The sequence below is a fragment of the Primulina tabacum genome, chromosome 5, assembly GCF_025594145.1.
Source record: "Primulina tabacum isolate GXHZ01 chromosome 5, ASM2559414v2, whole genome shotgun sequence".
NCBI lineage: Eukaryota > Viridiplantae > Streptophyta > Magnoliopsida > Lamiales > Gesneriaceae > Primulina > Primulina tabacum.
The window spans coordinates 7790079-7812777 of NC_134554.1; the positions used below are offsets into that span (position 1 = coordinate 7790079).

General features: G+C 33.1%; 3 protein-coding genes across 4 annotated transcripts; all 3 read right to left on the minus strand.

Moving 5' to 3' along the window:
• Window positions 1-4235: 4235 nt before the first annotated feature.
• Window positions 4236-6153, minus strand: LOC142546118 (protein DETOXIFICATION 51-like). The gene has a single exon (XM_075653637.1). It carries the CDS (start codon window positions 5994-5996, stop codon window positions 4371-4373), a length of 1626 nt encoding a protein of 541 aa, XP_075509752.1. The 5' UTR covers window positions 5997-6153; the 3' UTR covers window positions 4236-4370.
• Window positions 6154-14324: 8171 nt separating this feature from the next.
• On the minus strand, window positions 14325-15605 carry LOC142546119 (putative 3-hydroxyisobutyrate dehydrogenase-like 1, mitochondrial). The gene has a single exon (XM_075653638.1). The coding sequence runs from the start codon at window positions 15569-15571 to the stop codon at window positions 14534-14536; it is 1038 nt and encodes a 345-aa protein (XP_075509753.1). The 5' UTR covers window positions 15572-15605; the 3' UTR covers window positions 14325-14533.
• Window positions 15606-18418: 2813 nt separating this feature from the next.
• Window positions 18419-21053, minus strand: LOC142546121 (uncharacterized). Of its 2 annotated transcripts, none has more exons than XM_075653643.1 (7): window positions 20906-21053; window positions 20694-20781; window positions 20453-20577; window positions 19985-20081; window positions 19279-19388; window positions 19055-19129; window positions 18419-18657 (listed from the first exon to the last, which is right to left on the minus strand). In XM_075653643.1, exons 2-7 carry the CDS (start codon window positions 20761-20763, stop codon window positions 18607-18609), a joined length of 528 nt encoding a protein of 175 aa, XP_075509758.1. In that variant the 5' UTR covers window positions 20764-20781; window positions 20906-21053; the 3' UTR covers window positions 18419-18606. The 2 variants fall into 2 exon arrangements, with proteins under 2 accessions (XP_075509758.1, XP_075509759.1); XM_075653644.1 differs by having other exon boundaries at window positions 20910-21029.
• Between the last annotated feature and the right edge of the window lie 1646 nt (window positions 21054-22699).

Below are 22699 nucleotides of genomic sequence, written 5' to 3' on the forward strand. Positions count from 1 at the left end.
ATAAACTAACTTACATGACGGAATTTCTTATTTTTCCTAAATGATATGTCTAGCGACCGAACGATGATAAGATGACAAAACATCCTTTTTGTTTTTGTGCTCATCGTTTTTAAGACCCAATACATATAGGAGGAACTGGGTTTTTTTACGGCCGACGCTAATGTCAGAGTCGTTGGTGGTTTATTGAGATTTAAGGATGAGAAGATAGTACGTAGGTGTACAAGATATTTTTTTCATTTTCTTTCTCTTTTGAAAAGTAAGTTGGTACAATTAATTGTCGAATTTCGAAAACTGAAAAAGCTAGCAGGCAAAACAAACGTGTTCCAAAATCCTGACAAAAAAGGACTACTCCTACTAATTAATCTGTAGATAAAAATGAGAATTTGCTTAAAAAAAACAGAACTTCGGACGTTATTATTATTATGTGTAAAGATTCATTTTTAGTTAACATTTGCACTCAAATTCTGAAAAACTTAAAAATTTAGTGGAAAATTTATAAAAAAATTTAAGAATATCCGTACCAGAGAAAACCTGATATATATATAAAAGGGACCCCATGATTTGTTTGCAGGAATTGGTTGGTTAAAGTACTGGCCCTGGGAGATTAAACCGAAAACAGTAAAAAGGCAGAGAATATTGAACTTTTCTAAAAATACATGAGAATGTACCATTCTATCTAACTGTCAAGGACTCAATTTGATTCTCCTCTTCACAACCAAATTTTTTTTATTTTAAATTTAATCTTATGCAACATAGTTGATGAAATTAAGTTACTATTTATTTTAAAAAAATTGGTTAAGATGGATGAGATTTTGAAGAAAGAATTAGTCTATTATATGTCAACGCCTAGAATTATTATTTTTTTAGCAATTTTTTATTGAGGATGTTGATGTGACACCGTATACGTTATCTTTATGTCGTCGCCAAATCGCCATCACAACACATCATTGTCACATTGGATAAGTAATTAAAATTGCAAAAAAAACAAAAACAAAAACAAAAACAAAACGACGAACAAAAACTGAACTTTGGTAATATATGTGACAAAAATCGAAAAAAGTATAAATATATAATAAAAAATATATAATTTCCTCGAAACAATAAAAAGAAGAACTATATCTAGAACTGATGAAACGAAAAAAAAAAAAAAAACCTACTGTTGTGAACCCCTATCGAGCGAATCTAGAGGCATGCTAGCGTGGGAAAATCGAATGTCTTGTTCATTATTGATTGATTTTAATTTAAAGATGATTTATTACTTTTAATCGTTAATAGTTTGCATATACATGATACGAAAGGCCAACAGAGCTGTCGAGGCAAACGTTTCACCAAGCATCACGAATTCAATGAAATGATCAAGAATAGCTCGACTACTTGAAAAATAACTGCGATTACTGAGGTTAAAAAAAAGGGTGGGAGAGTTGAAAATTGAGGATGGTGTAAATTCAGTTGTAAAAGGATTCAATGGAGGTGAGTGGAAGAAATGAGTGTCAGGACCCCATTTCTGAGCCTTCTATCCTTTAGTATAACGTGTACAGTAGCAGAAGCCCCAGTTTCTCTTCCACCTATATTATAATTATTTTCTTCTTCTTCTGCAAATGACTCAAAATGTACCTCGCTACGTTACAATTTCCAGTGGGAATTCGATCGAAACTTTTTTTCTGGCGCAACGGACCCCTCGTGCGAATTCCCTGCTCGCCATTGATTCTGCCTCTCAAAAGGTAGACAAGACCCCAGTTTGTTCCCCTTTTCCAACGCTAGCTCTATTTTATCATATTCTCATTTTCACCCCTAGCTAGCTCCCACTTTTCCTTTTCTACTTATTTTATGCATAAATTAGACTCTTATTTTCTCCCTATCAATTGCCCTTGAAAATCAGATTTAAATAATGCGTTACACATTCTGCGCGGTATGGTATAGTAAGGACGATGACGAGTTATTAGATCATCTCCCGAACGGGTGGTCGCTGTAAGACAAGAGGGATTCACAAGATTCAAGAATATTAAACATGCATAATTATAGGATCTACCCGAAAGAGAGATTCTGGGGATGATATTTAAAACAATTTTCTTTTTTTTAAAAAAAAAAATTAGGAAAAATAATGAATGCATAATTTGAGTTTTTATACATACATATGATGTCACTGTTGTGATATTGAAATATGATTTAACCTCTCATTTTCTGTCTCACTCACAATATGGTGTAACAAATTGGTTACATTTAATTTCTCATTGGCCTTTTTTGCCCCACAAATTAAGTGCACAGAAAATATCAGAATTTAATAGTTTTAAATTTTTTTAAATAATTTGGAATCTAGTGAAAGGGCATCAGATTTTTTATAGAAGTTCGTTACATTTCAATGGTGGTAGCAACACTTTTTTAAGTGTTGAGTTGATTATTTTCAGAGGCAGAATAATGTAGTATTCTGATCTTTTAATAGTCTCTTAACAAATTAACGCGTTAAATGTAGTGTGAGTAGAAAATGATTTGAATGAGAGGCTACTGTTTTTAAATTGTATCTTATTTCATATTCGTGGAATCCAAATTTTTGGAAGAGACGTCAGCTGTATTTGAATTCAATTGTTGTAGTAAAGTCGTGGGCAGATCATAGCCGTAAAAATACAACGATAGAGTTGTTGCACGATTTAAAAAAGAAAAATTAAATTACAGCATTAAAAACTGCCATAGATTTTATTAAAACGCTAAGTACACCAAACAATTGGTACGTATATAAAACAAGATCATGTGTTCGACTCTCGTTAACTGACAGAGAATATTGGAGCACTATAACTGCTCTTCAACAGCATGTCAATGAACACATGATATTTGTAATGTTAATATAAATTTTTCTTTTATTGAGGTATGGTAAGCTAATTATATGAAAAACAACGAATACAAACCCTAAAAATGCCGAAGAAAATACCGCATGCGAAAACTACCTCTATATATAGTTGGATGTGGAAATTTGCATTGATTTTCCTCAAAAAAAATTTAGGAGCATTACGTTAATATTGGAATTTGGATCTTCCAAGAACGAAAAAATTTAGTTTTCTTTTTTCTATTTTATCTATGATATATATACAAAAAAAAAAAAAAAGGCACTGTTCGGTAAAATTAATGAAGGGGAGGCATGAACATGAACTGATCTTCCTTCTCTCAGTGTCAGCCACATATAACTATTATAATATAAAATTGACAGAGTGTATTAGATACATCTAAATCACCACATCCATTTTCCCGCATTAAATTAAGTACAATTTCACCAAACAACATTATAAAAGGAAATTCATCTCTTTCCTTTGAGAAAAAAATCGTTTTTAACTTACTCGAACTTGCATATGAATTCGGTAGCGCGTCGTTTTCGCGGCTATAATTGGCACTTACTTGAGCTATGAGCCTGGAAAGGGTTTTGGTTTGTGGCCATGACAAATGAACAACTGGAGTTGGACCATCTTGTCCTGGAAACAACCACATTTCTTTACAATTGGTTTGGTCTGTTCAAATAAGATAAAGTGGTATAAATATTGGATTATGTAACATTTTTTTACCATAAATTCACTTTGCCTCAAATTCACACCATCGCACTCGTATAATTAATTCGTTTTTGCAGAGTAACCTTCGTCGTCACTTCGCATTATTGATAGTGACCCAAAAGGCTGTCGCATGTCGAGAGACATGGCTATTCAAAGATGGGGGTGAAAACAAATCTAATAAATTATTTGTGGAAATGGACCTGAAAATGATTTTTTTTTTAATTTCGTAAAGGGTCAAAAATATATAAAATATAATATATTTTGCTTAATTTTGATGGAAATTAAACAGGAAATTAAACAAGAGGGAAAATATGTTTGTGCATATATATAAAGAGTAGGTCTCTTGTGAGACGGTCTCACGAATTTTTATCTGTGAGACGGATCAACACTGCTGATATTCACAATAAAAATTAATACCTTAGCATAAAAAGTAATATTTTTTATGAATGACACAAATAAGATACATGTCTCACAAAATACGACCAGTGAGACCGTCTCACATGAATTTTTGTTATATATGAATACCTTTTTGAAAAATAGGTGGAGATGGAATATAGCTGGTTGAGTTAATTTATGACTCTAAATTTTGATTGAGTGTGAGATGAAATCAACTCTTTCTTTATCACACAAAAGCCATATTTGAAGTTTGTATTTTGTTACATATGGATTATATTGTACTAATTAATATGAGCATAACAAAAGTTGGATTAGAAACAAAAATTTCTCATTAAACACTCCTTCCATATAATCTCTTTACATAAATATTTTTAAACCCAAATTGATAACTCCAAAAAAAAATCCATTAATACACAAAAGGATACTATCTAAAAAATAAAATCACACAAGGGGCAAAGGTGTTATTTTTGTGAAAAGGTCCTCATCTTGTGACGTCACTTTTACACAAATCAAGGGCTCCCTGTCATTCTCCTCGCCTTCACCACACGTCAGCATCTGTGCCCTCCCTGCCTGGAAGCCCCAGTTGGTGGTCCCCACCACGTACAACATTAAACCTGCGCAGCACACTTGGGCCGACAGAAGCCCAATCCAAAGCCCACAGAACCCGACCCCAAGCAGGAACCCAAGCCCAACAGCGACAGGCATCCCCACCAAGTAAAACGCACCCAAGTTCACGTTAGCAGCGATAGAAGGCCGCGCTGTCCCTCTTATCACCCCACATCCGACGGTCTGCGGGCAGTTCCCGAGCTCGCAAAGCCCTAGGATCGGCAGCGCCGCCGATGTCAACCGTAAGATGTGTTCATCGCTTGTGAACATCCTGGCCCAGAAATTCCGGACAGTGGTGGCGAATGTCATCGCGGTTAATCCCATTAAGCCTGCGAGAAAAATGGAGACCACGGCAGATATTCTTGCCTTCTGCCACCGTTTCGCCCCCAGCTCGTTCCCGATCCGAGTTGAGACAGCGAACCCCAGGGAAGAAGGGAACACATAAAGCAACGAGGTTGTTTGAATCAAGATACCCATGGTTGCCATGGTGGCCTTGGGGTTCACAAGCAGCCCACACAACACTATCATGATCTCGTACCACCACCATTCAAGGCACACGGAGACACAGCTCGGCGCCGCCATCCGGATGAGCGGCGCCCATCCAGTTAAGCACTCCAGGCTGGGGTTGGACCATGTTGGGACGTGCAGTCCGCGAGCCCAGATGTGGAGAACCAAGGCTAACAGCACCATGACGTTGGACGCGGCGGAAGCAGCCGCCACGCCAGCAACGCCGAGTTTGAGTTGGGAAACAAACAAATAATTTATGGGCAAATGGAAAGCCGTTCCAACGAAGGAAGCGAAAGTCAAAGGATGGGTGATACCTTGAGCCCGAAGGTAAATCCTTACGGGGTGAAGAAATGAATTCGTGATAAGATCAGGGATCGAAAAGAGAAGATAAGTCTGGGCCAATGAGGTGATGCTGGGGTCTTGGTGAAGATACATAAAAATATTAGAGAAATTCAGCCAAAGAAAGGAGATTGGCACCGAGCAAACAAGAAGAAAAATCACAGACCTCTGCAGCGTCAAAGAAAGAAGCTTCGGCCGCTGGGCGCCGAAGGCTTGCGAGCAAAGAGGCTCCATCCCTAATGCGAGCCCAGAAAGAACCGAATAGCCACTTATATTAGCAAAAGCTATGGCTAATGAACCCGAAGCCAGCTCTAGGTCACCCAGATGGCCTAAAAACAGCATAGAAAGCATCGACCTCGAGTAGAGTATTAGGGCTGTCAGGGCTATGGGAAATGCTAATCTGAAAAGTGCTTTTGTTTCCTCAACAAATTCAGATGGGGTTGGAAGATTGTTCACCTCCGGTGGAGGCTTCTTGGTGGTTTCTTGGGGTTTGTAGGTGGCGGAGACTGATATCAGATCAAGAAACAGGTGGGCTTGCGGCGGCGGTTGCTTGTGGTGATCATGTTGATTCTCCACGGAGATGCAGACCGTAGGATTGGTGGTGGGATTGCACATATTTGGGAGTTAGGATTTCTTTTCTTGATTCCCTCTCGACTATGTTTGAGATATATTACTCTCATGAAGAGCGCTGTTACCACAAATGTACGTGCATATCTGTAGTGTAGCTTTTCTTCTCTTTTTCATTTTGCCTTTGCTAGCTAGTATTAATAGGGAGCGTGCCGTCGGGTGACAAAACAAAATTTATAATTTTATTTTCATTTAAAAATAATTCTCTTTTTGCGTCTAATTTTACAGCCTATTGTGGGCTATGTTCACTTTTTTTTTTCTATTGTTTTCCCTTTTCTATGATATATAATATATAACCAATATTCTCGATCCTTTGTATGATATGATGTGATTTCATAGTTAATTAATACAGTGAATGTGCTATATATATATATACAGTGAATGTGCTATATATATATATAGTTAATTAATACAGTGAATGTGTGTGTATATATATATATATATATATATATATATAATTAATTTGCTTTATTACTTGGTTTATGATTATTAATATTTTTAAAATAATTTGTTCGTTAATCAATTTAAAAATATTATTTTATATATTTCTTTCCATTAAATTTTAGAAAATATTCGGAACAATAATTCAATTTTAAATCTTAATTAAGTCTACAACTTGCAATTTTAATAAATTATTATTAATTTATTATATCATAATTCAATAATATCATACTAATATTTAGATAAAGCTTTTTATAATAAAATTATTTTTATTTTATATAATTTATTAATTTTTATTTATGTGTGTGTTTTTTTTAAAAAAAATAAAAATAAAAAAATTTGCCAGATGATCAGTTTGCTCTTTTTGGAAATGTAACACAAGTAGACTTGTTGCTTGTGGATTTGTTGCTTTATATGGTTTAAAGAGACGTCATAAAGAGTGGCAGTCCCAATACTATTATTTGTTTTAACCAATTCCAATATTATTTAAATGACAATATTATTGTGTATTCACGAGATATATTTATTGGTGATTATTTTGTTATGGCGTACCCAATTTGCAGGATTGCTGTCAAATTAAATTGCCATTAGCACACAAAAAATTTGCTCCAATAATTTCAAAAAAGAAAAAAAAAAAGGCATTTTATTTATATTTTTTACAAAAACTGTATTAAGGAGAAAATTTATTTAATTTTTTATCCTTTTGTCCCAAATTTGGAGTTATCTTAATATGGAGTAACTCTATATGGCACTGAAAATGGAAAAAAAAAGTAATTTTAAAAATTGAAAAGGTCACTTTTTAAATTGGATGAATTTATATAATAAAATGCTTACTATTTTCCCGATTTATTTCTTAAATTAGGGATTTAAACATAATCGATATGCTTCACACGGTTTTCATAACATTTAATATTGTATAATTTAGCCAAAGGACAAATAATAAACGTATTTTAATAGTATATATTAATATAAAATGAGATAAAAGATGTAAAAATGATTTTAATATTTGAATATAAAATTGTAATATTGTTCAGTCTAAAAAAGTCTATGAGAATTAATTTGCAAAATCATTTAAATTTATTTTATTACACGCATATAATAAAATGCTACATGAAACCTAAGTCCAAGTCAATAAATTCAAGATTTCACTTATATAAGGGTAATCAGTTATTTTTGAATGCACTAAGTACTTCATTTGACTGTCTCAACCCTAATATTTCTCATATTATCGCTTTTTTCTTTGTTTGAAAAATTTATTATTGTTGTTTTACAGTCAAAGAAGCGTAACGACATAAACTTTTATGTAGGAACGTTGATAGTCATTAATGGCTTATTAATCTTGATTTACAGTGATATTGATGTTAGGATTAAGAAATATAGATAATTTACATTTTGTTGATTTTTGGAATTTATAAGTTATTGAATTATCCTATTAATCTCGTTTTCACCCAAATCTTGTTACTATTTACTAAATAAAATGCTTTGTGATTTCGCTCTATGACTTTTTTGTATTGTTTTGAATTTTTTTTGGGTCTGATTTTCAATTTTCATCTACAATGCAACAGTATTGTAGGAAATAGCAATGGCTTTTATGGTAATCAAACATTTTTTTTGGTTTTAGGTTTCAAATTTATGACTTTTCTGTCATTTAACTCTTTTTTTTAATTGCCTTTGTAAAGCTACTAAGCATCCATTAATGATTCTTTCTTCTGGAATGAGATGATGATCAGCATATAAGCAAACAATTAAATAATGCGTTATCGCTTCTCTCAACCTTGATAATGTTCGTTTTTTTTTTTTGGTTTAAATTTTTTATGTTGTCAAATTTCAGTCATTTAGATTAGAAGTGCTGATGTGATATTTCACACTAAGAGTCATGTTGACGCCGTTTCATCGTCTTACTGGTGACACGTCATCGTCATCTCGGAAAAAATATTAAACTTTCAAAGAGGTAAACACACAGAACTAAAAATACAATTTTCGCAAATTTGTGCTCATAGGAATGCTTGGTAAATTCTTGCTACTTGAAATATGTATTGATTCATGCTCATCAATCTCTTGGTGCATGCTTGGTACGTATAAAGCTGTCCTATGCCCTCCAACCGCCCCTCCTGCGTCAAAATTTGACGCAGGATGTTGTTTTCTTTTTTTATTTTTTTTTTTGATTTTTTATTTACTTTTTTATTATTTTTAAATTATGATTAATTTAATAAATAATATATTTAATATTATATGAATTCTTTAATATATTTTAAATAATTTAAAAACATTTAATTAATATATTAAATAAAAAAATATTTTGTTAGTATTAATAATTGAAATTTATTTGATTAACATATTAATCTATAAATTAAAAGGTTAATGTAAATCATTACTATAAATAACATAATCGAATACACAAATTTATCGAATAATATTTAAACATTCAAACACACGATTAAAATAAAAAAACGAAATCAAATACATTTAATTTAAGTGCAAGGAGAATAAATATAATCAAACTAAATTATAATTATATCACTAAATTTAAAAAATATATATTTAATAACTTATAAAAAAATGAAATAAATAAAATTAAAAAAATATTCCAAGAATATTCATTTTTAAAGTAGGATTTGAAGTAGATGGGTTGGATATGAACATTGTATTTGGTGCAGAAACTGCACTATTTTAGAGTAGAGTTGCTTTAAAATAGAGTTTTGGGTTGGAGATGGCCTAAGAGGCAAATTTCACTATCTCCTTCTTAAAATCGACTAAGCTAATAAGATGCTTTGGTGCTGTGGACTAAGGGTGTAAATTAACTAAATTGATTCGAATATGCTGAAAATTTTAAAACTCGAATTCCTCTCAAAATAAATATAAAATATATTCGAGCTCGAGTTCTATTCGAACTCGAAAAATTTAAAAAAAATTGTTCGAGAGTTTGGTTTGAATCAATGTTCGGGTTTGAGTTCGATTCGAAAAATCAGGACCTATTCGTGAGCTATTCGAACAATAATAAATACTCACAAACCTCAAAATCTATTCAGTTAATATAAATGTATATTTTATTAATAAAATATCAAGACTCGCGAATTATCGAACAATATAATTTGAGCTCGCGAGAGTTCTGCTTCGGCTAAAAAAAAATTCGAATATGTTCAACTCAAATTCAATAAATTCAACTGCAAATCGAATAATTTTCAAGTCGGCTCGAAAAGCTCGCAAATCGTTTCGATTCGTTTACAACCGACCTACTATAGACTATCAAATATTGTCATTATATGATTCGGGAGATAAATTATACTGTCATTATAGTTCCTATTATGAATTTAATTAGACGAAATATAAGATTACAACAAAATTGGTCACTTCCTTAAAGTCAAAATGCACTAAAATACGATAAATAAAATTATAAACACATACAAAAAATTATAGATAATCCTATCTTTATTTAATATAATTGTTCTTCTCTAAATTTTTACAAAATATGTAAAAGTGTCAAAATTCTGATGAAATAATTCACTTTCTTATAAGTTAGAGATAAGTAATAAATTTAATTCATTTAAATCCTACCTCCCAGCTGATAGGTACGTATGGGATCCATTCTACATTATTAGCGATATTATGTGCAATATATTATTATAAAATCGAAGCATTTGAATAATTGTTTGCGGTTGACTTCAAATCCAAATTGCAAGAAAACATTGATTTTGGTATTATTATCATTAGTTATCGGGGAATTTCAACCCTTCCCATCAAACAACAATAATGTATGGGCAACCCATTATTTTTCTCTCCCATGTCTCATTTTTATGTTGTCTACTTGGTCACAAATTCCTTATAGGAGACATTTCACATCCATAAAAATGTTATATTAAGTTATAACAAGGACAGAAAAATAGTTACACCAATAGTGAGACACACATCTTCGATTCGTGGGCCTAATAACCTAATTCACTGGTACCCAAATGAGTCCAGCTCATCATGTCCACAAGAGATTCTACACTGCGATGAGTATAAATAGATAAAATTACGTCTTGATTAACAACTATAGGTTTTGACATAGTGATAAGCTTTTGATCTTAACATATAGATACATAATGATTTATAACTCTAATAATTTTGTAAAATCTGATTAAAACATTGACGAAATAAAGTCGTATAATCAAATAATGTGTGATCCTTCATACTAAACGTTACCCTAATGAATGGTGTGATTATACATTGAAACCTCAAACAATTACTTTGTTTAATCCTTAGAATTAATTAAGGAATCATCAAATCAAGCCACGGATTGAATAATTTATTAAACAATTATTGTAGTGAAATGCGTATAAGCTTTTATTGAAAAGTTAAAAGCAAATCCAGCTGCTGACAGAATTTCCAGCAACACTTCATGTCAAGAAATATTAATATCATTGAACGACAGAGGAGGATGTATTTATGAATATTAAATAAAGAGATGGATCAAAGGGGAAAATATTATTTAGTGAATTTCACCGACCAATACTAACGAAAAATCGAAAAAATAATAGAAAACATAGGTAGAAAATATGGTCACGTGAAGTAAGAGATGGAGTTGCAGTTTGCAGAGCTGCTTTGATTTGCCTTCATTTTATATACTTCTAAACATTATCATTGTTTATTATATTATTCAATGAGGTATGGCCTAAATTCTTAATGTGCACACAATTACACTTATTATACCTTTCTTTCCCACAATTTCATTCAGACAATTTTAATTTACTTGTCATGTTAGAAGATGGCCCGACTTTCTCGAATCAGAATAAATAAGTTTTATATACATATTTTTAAAAATTATAAATTTCACTACTTAAAAAATCGATCTACATGCTGTGATGAATTTGAAACTCACCACATTGACTCAAAAATAACTATTATAAATTTGAAATATCTAGCTTCATATCCATCCGCCTAAAAACAACCTAAGATTGGTAAAAACGGCCAAAGGCCTATAACTGAATTCACCATTAAATAAATATAGCTTAATCCTAATCCTCAGCTTTGTAATTACCTCACAAATCTTGAAAAATGCTGCACCAGCTGCATTATTTGATTTTGAATTGAACTCGGTTTCGAGCTCGGATCACAAATTCTAGCAAATAATTTAGTAAATTAGTTCGAAAAGGTAAATATTAAGGATAAAAAATAGTACAATTATCAAATCTTGGTACATACAGAATTACAGATCTGAAGATACGAGTTTGGAGTATTTAAGGAAATCACACGCGTGGAATTATAGGATTCCATGCTGGTGGAAGCATTTTTGCACATGGTTCTGAACAAATGTGTTACTAGCTATAGGTTATATCATACATTTTAATACGTGTGGATGATGCAATGCTTGGTTTTCTTCAATTTTCTAACATTAATTAAAAATTAAAATAATCATGTGCTTTACCCTGGCTCCTACAAAATAAAAAAATCAAGGTATTGAATTAGAAGGAAATAGATACTTTCGTTGTGAAAAGAACAATGTTCATAAGTGGCATATAAAAAAGATGTTTTGAAAAATAACTTTTGAAGAAATAATTTTTTTATGACGAGGAAACTCGCAGTCGTTATCTTTCGGTGTGTACTAGATAAATCTTCGGATTAATACAATAGATTGCAAATCACGCTAACCAAATAACTGCACTGAGCAAGTTACGTGCAAGATGCTCGTTGAATGAAATTATTTGTCAAACGCTCACTTATTTCATCAACTTGGACACCTATAAAAAAAACACATTTAAGAAATCTTACTTGATATAACACTTTAGAACTAATTACTTTTTTTTTCCAAACTCAATCTTAATAATAATAATAATAAAATAAAAAGAAACAATTTAGAATCAGAAACTACTTTAACACATAATTAATTATAGCAATTTGGTTAAAGAAAGTGATTGCACATTCTAATTTTGGATATATTATACCAATTTGGGTATGATTTTTAGTGAATGCTAAGTTGGCATAGCATGGCCATCTTTGGATCTTCTCCAAACACGTTTCGACACGTTACTAATTCTTTGTTTTTTTTTTTTTAAAAAAGAAATGAATTAAAATTTGAGCAGATAATATTTAATTATTTATTTCTGAATTTGGAAAAGTGTAAATATGCCATAAATGAGTCTAGTCCAGATAAGATATTATCTGTAATCTGTATTCCATGTATTCCATTTATCAGCCCACTTAGAGATTATATATACATCTAACTTTTTTACGTTAACTTCTATAACTTTTTGATATGTTAGGTAGAAGTCGAATTTTAGTAATCAACGATTTTAGAGATTTTATGCACTTGAATTTTAAATTGTTAAATGTATTTAATTTATGTAAATATTAAGTTATTTTAATTGTTGTTTTCAAATTAATAGTATAAAAAAGATTTAGTAGAATTTCAAAATTTAAGCATCTCCATGATTATCCTGAGGTCATTTTTCACATAGAGGCATTTTGGGAGTCCTATACCTTATAGTACACCTCGTCGGTTTTTGAGACATGTGTGAATGACTGTATAATTCTACACCCCAGGACTACTTTAGCAACTTGGATTGATAATTTTTGTAACGCTGAATGCAAGATAATTGCTAGTGAAGCTCGTAAACCCGACTCATGACATATAGATAGAAGAAAAGAACAAGTTGCGGTAGATGTAGAACAGAATCCTATCTTCTTTTTCTCAGTGATCTCGTATCTCACATCCCTACATTTTCATGTATGCAAGCACTGGAAAAAGTAACACGAAGGAGAGATCCATCCACTTTGCAGTGGGTGCATGAAAGTTTTTCGAAATTATAGTGCGAAATGAATTTTATTCTTGTTCGAGATTGAATCCCAAAAGTTCCATACCACGAAAACATCTTGTACTGAATGAAGATTTATCGAAAAGATTGGCTAGAAAGAACTCCAACCTAACTGTAGCCTTTTAGCAGTGGAAAGGTTGAAAAGAAGAGGTTTATGCACGCCAGTACAAATAAGTACCCTCCACATTCCTTGACCAAATCAAACAACTTCCTTACAGACCGAATAGGAAACTCGTACTTGACCACGAAAAAGGGTGTATTTGGTTTCACTATCAATTCGATATCTGCAATTGGAATGCGATTTCAAGCCACATGCATGGACGACACATGAAGTTCTAACCTGAAACAGCATAAAACACACTAGTTTGAATTGCCTAGAACCACCTATAGAGGATGTGTACTCTGCAACACAATCATGAAATCTAACTACTTATTGGGAAGCGACTAGTTTCCAAAGTTAAGAACGTACAGGGCAATGAATGGTTGTTCATAACAATGATCCACAATTCTCTCCGGCTAGGTCCAAGAATCTAATCGTATTTTTAACACGCTCCCAAAAATCTTGAACATCGACCAGCAATAAGCAGCAATGTTGGAACCACTACAATATAAGATTGTGTGTTTATACTTTAATAGATCGCGATAACACAGTTCGTCAAAGATGTTAGATCCACATTCACACCATAATCCATCCATCACAAGACAACACACATTGATAACCAAATCATCAACTACGAGAGCATTTCAGACACATAATCAAGATAAAGTAACCTTCTTTGGGATAAGGCACTCCCCTGCTTTTTTCTTCCAACCATTAATCATTGGATTTTTTTCACATAACACTGCAACTCATAGTTCCTAAACTATCTCCCCACACTTGTAAACAATCACAATGTCGCAGTAAGTGATTCAGATATTTTCCAGATAAATCTACAAGATTAATATTCTCACTCTTAAAAACTTAAAAGGTCACCTAAAAACACTTCACTTCATTAGAAAGAAGAGGAGAAATAAAAAAGTTACAGCATTGAACATTGACAAAGAGAACTAAAAGCAAAACAATATATAAGTGTACATACAGCAATACAAAATGCAGAAAGACATAAACTTGAGAATCACGTAAGTAGTTTCCCAATACAAGCTGCATCATAGAATACTAAGCATCAAATGAACGCACGTTCCATTTAACAGTCAAGATTTCATTTGAAAGTACTTCTGAATTTCAATACAGAATTCAGATCATGGGATTCACATATAGGTCTACCAATCGCATAAGTTGAACATTGTACCAATTTATTTTTCTTTTAAATTCGAACTCTCGGATTCGAGTGAGATATTATTGAGCCTCTCTAATGCTAAAACAAGAGCCTGTGTTCCTAAATCGCCTTCTCCATGAGCCTTTAGTGACACATACAGCTGCTGAGCTAATGCTAACCCAGGCAAAGCCAACCCCATATTCTGGCATTCCCTCAAACATATCCCCAAATCTTTAACAAAATGATTCACATAAAACCCAGCTTCGAAATCCCTGTTCAGTATCCTGTTCCCATACAAATCCAAAGATTTCGAACCCGCGGCCCCGGTGGAGATAGCATTCAAGTAATTGGTCAAATCCAAACCAGCTTTTGATGCATAAATCAAACCCTCACACAGACCGACCATGGTGGTGGCTATGGTTACTTGGTTGGCTAATTTGCAAAACTGCCCCTTTCCAGGTCCTCCCATATAATACACTCTACCTAAATGGTTTAACAATGGTGTGATGCGGGTGGTTACGGCTTCGTCTCCACCGGCGAAAATGGAGAGGGTACCGAGGCGGGCGCCGCGGTCTCCGCCAGATACGGGTGCGTCGATTGAGGAACAGGAAGCGGAAGTGGCGGCGGAGTGAATTTCGACGGCAAGGGAAGGGTCGGATGTGGTCATGTCGACTAGTACTCCGCCAGATCGGAGGCCGGCGAGGGCACCGGACGTGGGGTGGAGGATAACGTGGCGGACGTCGGAGGGGTAGCCCACGATGGAGAATACGACGTCGGACTTGGAAGCCAACGAATTAGGGGAGTCGGCCCAGTGGGCCCCCATGGAGAGTAGGGAATCTGCTTTGGATTTGGTGCGGGTGAAGACGGTCACTGTGTAGCCGGCCTTGAGGAGATGCGAGCACATGGATTGGCCCATCACTCCGGTGCCGATCCAGCCCACTTTGGTGTTTTCTGGGCTAACAGGCTGAGAAGAGAAGGCGGAGGCGGAGGCGGCCATGGAGCGGAGGAAGAGGAGAGTATTAGAGTAGGCGAGCGTGGTGAAGTGGAGGAGTGAGCGATGTGGAGACAATCGCATGTTTTCTTGTGGCTGTCCTAAATTATGTTTTTTTTTTAACTTGAAAATAAATAAATAAGTAAATAAAGTAGTCAACAAGCTTAATTGCTCATGGTTTCATATGTGACATCCGTTTTATTCGATTTTAGTACGTGGGTAGAACAGATCAATGACTATATGAAAGTCGCATCAACTTTTCTCAAACCTTTTGGTTTAATTTTGGATTGAATTATGTCCGAATCTCAATTTTTATGAATATTATAAATTTATTACATATAAATATGATGTACATTAATAACTACAAGATCAGATGTTTGAAAGTTATCTTTGAGATTGAATTGAATAAATCATGTATTTGATTTTTCTCCCACTTTAGATATTATTCTTCTCACCGTTTTTTTTTTTTTTAATTTTTCGCAAGGACTAAATCTCGAACATAAGATATTATCTTTTTGTTGTAACATTGGTATCACTAGACCAAAAATTGGTTGCTTCTAATCATGAGATATCTATTACTAAAATAAAAATTGTCATATCTCTTACAAATAAACTAAACATGCATGGATTTACTTCTAATCCACGTATCTGTCCTAAATTGAAATTTGCTACTACACTTGATCCGCTAAAATAAAATTCGCCAACAGAAGTGTATATATATGAATTTGTTCCAAAAGAAATGATCTATATCAATTAGTTAATACTAAACAATTAATTGTTTTTAGAGACTCCATTTAAACTTTAGTCGATAGGCCTCTCGCAGCTCTAGCTAGTTGGTGAACAAGAGCTTATCACCTTGAGGTGCTGCCAACCATATTAAATTCTATTTGTTTATTAATAAGCCGATGGGTCAGCGCGAAATAAAGGAGATTTTAGCGAGTTAGTTATTATCAGATATATATTTTAACAACCCCTAGCTAACAGAAGAGATGCCATTGCAACGAGATATTTTATTTTTATGCTTCTTCTTTTTTGAGTTATTTCAAGGCAAATGTTTAGGACATGGCGCAGAAGAAGCCGATGATTGTCTCGACTGTTGTTCAGTTGGTGGTGCGCACTCATGTAATGGTTCTTGAGCGCATGGGGAAGTCTTATGCACTTAGATGTGCAGATTGAACGAGCACAATTACTTAATAAGGCTAAACTGAGTGTGATAGTTTAAGCTTTCTTGGCTCAAGAAATAAGCCAAATCTTAATCAAACGGAGCAAAATATACCATATAGGAAAATAGAGATGATTGAGGGAATGAGGCACTCTCATCTCGATCAACAAATGTTAAAGAGCATGTACTTATTATTCTACCAATATTGAAAATTTCTATCTGCCCATAATGATTATCCTTGAGCTAGAATTATATGGAAATAATCAGGAAAAACACATGAAATAGAGAAAAAATCTATACCAAAGCCCTAGCTTTTAAATCTCTGTTGACAAGAGATGGATTTGGCTCTTGGCGCAGAACTTGCAGCAGACCCCTTATCTTCTTACCCTGTATGTACAAGTTTTAGAGTTCATCTTTACTATGGCTAAAACAATCTCCAATGTAATAAGTATATTTCCAATACAAAAAATGTTAATTTTAGTCTCTACGTTGTCAAATTTTAGTTTTAATTTTTTGTTTTGCAATTTAATTTATTTGTTTTTTTATGTGTAACTAATTATTTGATGTTAGTTTGACGTTGAGACGACATATATATGATACTAATGTGTGTGTCATATCAGTTGGGAAAAAAATATTGAAACTGCCAAAAATTGGATGACAAATAAATTTAACAACTTTGATAATCAAAATCGCAAAGATATAAACATCTATCGAATATATATGGGAGGCATGTTAACCGTGTAATGAGTATAGTATACACTAAACCACTGGTTCTAATCTCAAGTAAATGAGTAATTAGTTGGGAACTGTGTACCAAGAGAGGTGAAATTATCTGATCTCCATTACTGAATCTGTCGTCCCTTTGTTGTTGTTTTAGCATGAGGCAATTTTGTATATTCTCGAACATTTCATATATCTCCGCCATGAGCTTGGCTCTTCCTTCTAAACTTTCCAAGAAAACTCTCCGTAAAACTTCGGCTTCGTCTTCAAGAACTTGCAATCTTCGTTTAATATCTTTCATTTTGCTCCTTTGGAACCGATTCTGGGATAATGTGCGACCTGTGGCATGATTTGAAGCCAAAAATCCCGATGCACCAGCATCGAGAACATCTTGATCTCCAGACATTTCCTTTTGGTTCTTGAAAATTTGAATGCAATTGCACTCTTGCCTGTGATAGCTAGAGAGTTGCCGAGGCTGACTTTAGTAGTAGTCATGAGAATCCGAGAGGCAGTATAAGATACAATTATGTTACATAAGATTTGAAGTATTGTAATTGGTGTTTTCTGCTGCAAGATTTGTCCCATTATACACGTTTAGTAAACAGAACACATTTAGTAAACAGAAACTGCGGCTCTAAATTTAGCAAGTGGGTTACATAATCAAGGCATCTAGTGAAGTGTGCTTCTGTCAAAAATCTTGATTTCATAGAGGGGAGGAAGCCAAATTTTTGCTGTATTTTCTCAACACCGTGTTCATAATTATAAAATTATATATAATGAAATTTCAAAATATTTGCTAATATAGAAAAAAGCCCACAAAACAAAAAATAGAATTCGTTTTATTGCAGTATAAGTTTTAGATTTATGTTTAGATCTATATTATTGTTACCATTTATATCAATTGTTATAATTTAATTATACTTGTAATTTCTGTGTGTTTAAAATTTGAGTGTATTAGTTTTAAAATAAGCTAGATTAAATAAAAGCTTTAACGTTTTATTGGTATAACTAAAACTTAATATTTTTTATTTTCTAATAACGCATATACCAAAATTTGATTAAATCATATATAAATTGTCATTTTTGAAGCCCGTGGTATAGTTTATTACAATATACATTCATCATTCCCATAATTGAAAGGAAATGGACGATGTTACACTACAACTCGAGTATACCACCGAATCTTCTGTCTTTGTTATTTCCTAGTCAAAGGCAAATTGCGCAACATCAGGCTTGGTTAATCAACTGGGACTTCCACCTCCATTTTCAGACCTTCATGGTCCAATATCTGAATCACAAGCATAAAGAAATGAGACAGTCAGTCATCGCAAACATACGGTGAATCAAGTAGCTGTGTATTCCAAACACGTTTCTGATTTCTCTCATTCATTAACAAAGAACATGGGTTTGGGATTTAGTTTTATCCGCTGTTACGGGTTCCATATTCAGCTGTGCAAGGAGTGACGCTGCAGAGAGGAGCAATCGCCACCTTCCCCCTCCATATTTCATGTTTCCGTAAGTTCGATCAAGTTTTAAGTATTATACATTGTAGAAAGCATAACTTTGTTCCGCTTTAAATTTCTCAAGTTTTAGAGATATAGTTTTACTGCCAATACAGAAAAGTTGTGGCAGTGCGCAAGATCATAAGATAAGATATGACTTGCTAGAAAAAAAAACAGACGGACCTTAATGAAATCATCCAACAGAAGAGAAGATTCACTTGTGTATCCTGCTTCTTGCAGAAGCTGACATAAAACTTCCTGAAAACTCCACAATAACAAATAAACAAGTTTAACAGAGAGTTCAATGGTACGAAAACGTGCAAGGGAACTCAGTTCAAGTTTTAGAAAAGGAAATAAACAAATCAAGAATTCGCAGTTCAAAGACTTGAAATCCAGTTGTTTAGTACCTCCCGTTGCTTATCTGACATAAATGGTCCAGTCAAATCCTTGAGCACTTCAATTATGTCATTGAAAGTCACCTTTCCTCTACAATCCCTGTCATATACTTTGAAGATAACTGGACAGGTAAGAGAAAAAGTTCAGAAGCCGATGAAGGGTATATTTTGGGTCATAAAACTGACCAGGTATCAAGAAATTGCTTAATATGAACATAATATAGAAGAAACACATCAACTTGAGCACAAATGATGAAATGAAAGCCTGCTCTCATAAAAAAATTAATTACCAAATTGGACATCTCAATACGATCATAAAGCATAATCTGCTTGTAATAACACAGTAACATTATTCAGCTTCTTCTTTTAAAGTTTATTTATAGTCAATAGTTATTTGCATTACGATTTACGACTAGTCTACAAGTTTATGGAGGTCCCCTTAGAAACAACAGAAAGCTACAAAATCCAATCACCCGAAAAGACGGAATCCCAAAATTTAGACTCTCCGTATTAGTTTCTAAATCACAATCTTTAAGCAACATTGATGAAAAGCTATTTCATATCCCCCAACACAACAATAAATATCATGTATACATATCTAATACCATTGGTGTAAATAGCAATATCTTATCCTAATTTATTACAAATGCCTAGAAAAAGAAAAGCGTGCATTCATCATTTAAACCATGGAAAGGCAAATAGCAGGTTTGAGACCTACTCCCGATTTTCTGAGATGCAGTCGCTTTTGCACTGAAAGCAGACAAAAATGCAACAAAGTCCTTGAAATTCAAGCCATCCACCATTGTTAGCAGTCTCTACAAAGAACCCATAAAAAAGAAAATTTTGAGATTTAATACCAAGATTTTGATATATGAACTTTTCGATTTTTAAATATATAGTAGAAAAAGATTTTAAAATATATGTGACCTTTTCCACTTTGATACATATACTTCACATGAAAATATAAAGATTTTATTTTTTTAAAAAAAATTAAAAAGTGCCATTAATCAAAACAACATCCAACCAAAGTCATGTATCAAACCAAACTAAGTGAGATGTACAAGGAAAAAGTTCAACACACGCCTGGATTCTATTCGATGGGAATACTAGAAAAACTACACATCAACGTTACAATCTATTTCATATGAAATCACACAAAAAATCTACAATTTTTATCTGATTCTACCTGAGAAAGTGGATTCATTGCAAATTCTGGTACTGACAAAAACTCATCTGCTGATATGAATCCTTTTGCATTCCTATCCAGTTGGCAAAATCTCTTATACAGTGACACTATTTCGTGCTGAGTAACTAAATTATCATAAATTCAAAAAGAAATTAGAGAACAAAAAACCGCGGATTTCCCGACCACCACGAAAAAAGAGACCACGCAAAACAATTTACATACTGCAAGAACAACCACTTACATAGATTATTACAGTGTTCCTGAACTTCTTCAATATCGTATTGTGTCAGCATTGATGAAGCATTACCCATTTTTATTTAAGAATCAATCTGCAAAAACAAATCAAAAACAATCAAAGTTACAGATAACCCACCTCTAAAAATCGGATCTTTAGCCAAAAATAAAAAAGAAATCACGTCCTTTCAGGAAATCAAAATCGAAACGAGAAGAGACCTACAAATTCCCGGTTGATCTGTGAATTAATGGACCCGAATAAAAAAGAAATTAAGAGGGACGAATATTTCAATTATGTGGTGACATAAAATGGCGTGATTATCTATACTATTTATAACACAATCGACGGTCGGTAAGGTCACCATCACTGCTTTTCTTTCCCCAGACCCAATTATACACCTGCCAAATCACATCTTTAAAAAAACATAAAATAAAATTAAAAACCCAAAAGTCCAATATAAAAAATCAAAATCAATTTTAATGTAAACAAATTAAATATTAACAAAAAAACCATTTATGTATTATTTTACTGTATATAAATATTATTCTAAAATAATTTTTAATCAAAAAAATATTCCACCCTTTCCAATTTATTTTTAATATAAGTTAGTATATTCCAATTCCAAAGTAAAATAGCATACATGCATGGGACGAGAAAATGAGATTGGGATTGCCTGGTTATCACCGCCGGGAAGAAAAGAAAGAAAAGAAAAAAAAGGACGACTTTGTTTGTTTAGACAAAGTTACGTATACTTCGATAGTTATGATTCAGAGATTGTTTGGATCTTAATTTAGTTGGACGAGACGGGTCGGTCCGTAACCTGATGTTTGTCACGTTATTTTGGTACGTTGAAAAAGTATCAACTTAACTCATATATTTTACATGATTAACCAATCTAATTCATTTTTACATCTATATGACATGAGACCAGAAACCATAAATATAAATTAATATATATTTATTTTTTTACGTGATAGTAGCGTAGATAGATAGATAGATAACTCAGGTTTAAAATATTTTTGAGAATTTTAAAAACTTAGAAATTATAAAGTCACATACAATAAATATATTGATCAATTTATCATTTAGAAATAAACTCTATTATACACCACAATATATTTTACATTTAACAAACATCCTATGAATAAAAAAAATTAGGAACAAACCTAAAGGAGTCATAAAAACATTTAGGCACTACGCTAGTTAATCATTTAGGTTAAGTATATTTAAACTTTAAAGTAACACAACTGCCTATGCATAATCAAAGCACGCTAAACACATTAATTGATTAATTAATACAAAATCACACATAGGCATGGTTATCAAATATTAATTTAAGAATAAATATAAGCACAATAACTAAGCCAACAAACTTTCAAGATAAACAAATATTAAATTACTCAACGCATTATGGGAAAAAATGTCCAAGCTAACAAAAATATTATAGTTCGTATGAACAAGTGAGATGTACAAAGTTTTTCAACCAAATTTTGTTACTCAAAATTGAAGGCCTTAAAACATTTTTCATTGGTCAGATACCATTAGTGTTTGACCAAATCTGAGACCGTAAACATAAATCATAATCATCTTTAAAAATCCGTCATAGTAAACCGGAACCAAACCGAGGTTTTTCCGTTCAGTTTCTGAAAATGAGAAATCGGAACTAGAAACGAAAACGGTATACTGGTGTTGATTTCTAAGGTCTTGTCATATAAATACAGACACAACAAGATAACCACTACAAAAAAACGGAAGAATTAGCGACGGTTTTACTCAATCGGTCGCTATAATGGCGACGGTTCTCCTTCAACCGTCCCTATATAGCGATGGTTTTAAACTGTCGCTAATATTCCAATCAGTCGCAATTTTATGCGACGGTTTTATTAAAAAGTGTCGCTAATCAAAATAAGCGACGGTATATTAACAACCGTCGCTATTGTAGCAACGGTTTATCCTGAACCGTCGCTATTGTAGCGACAAACTGTCGCTAATGTTTGGGACGTATATATCCA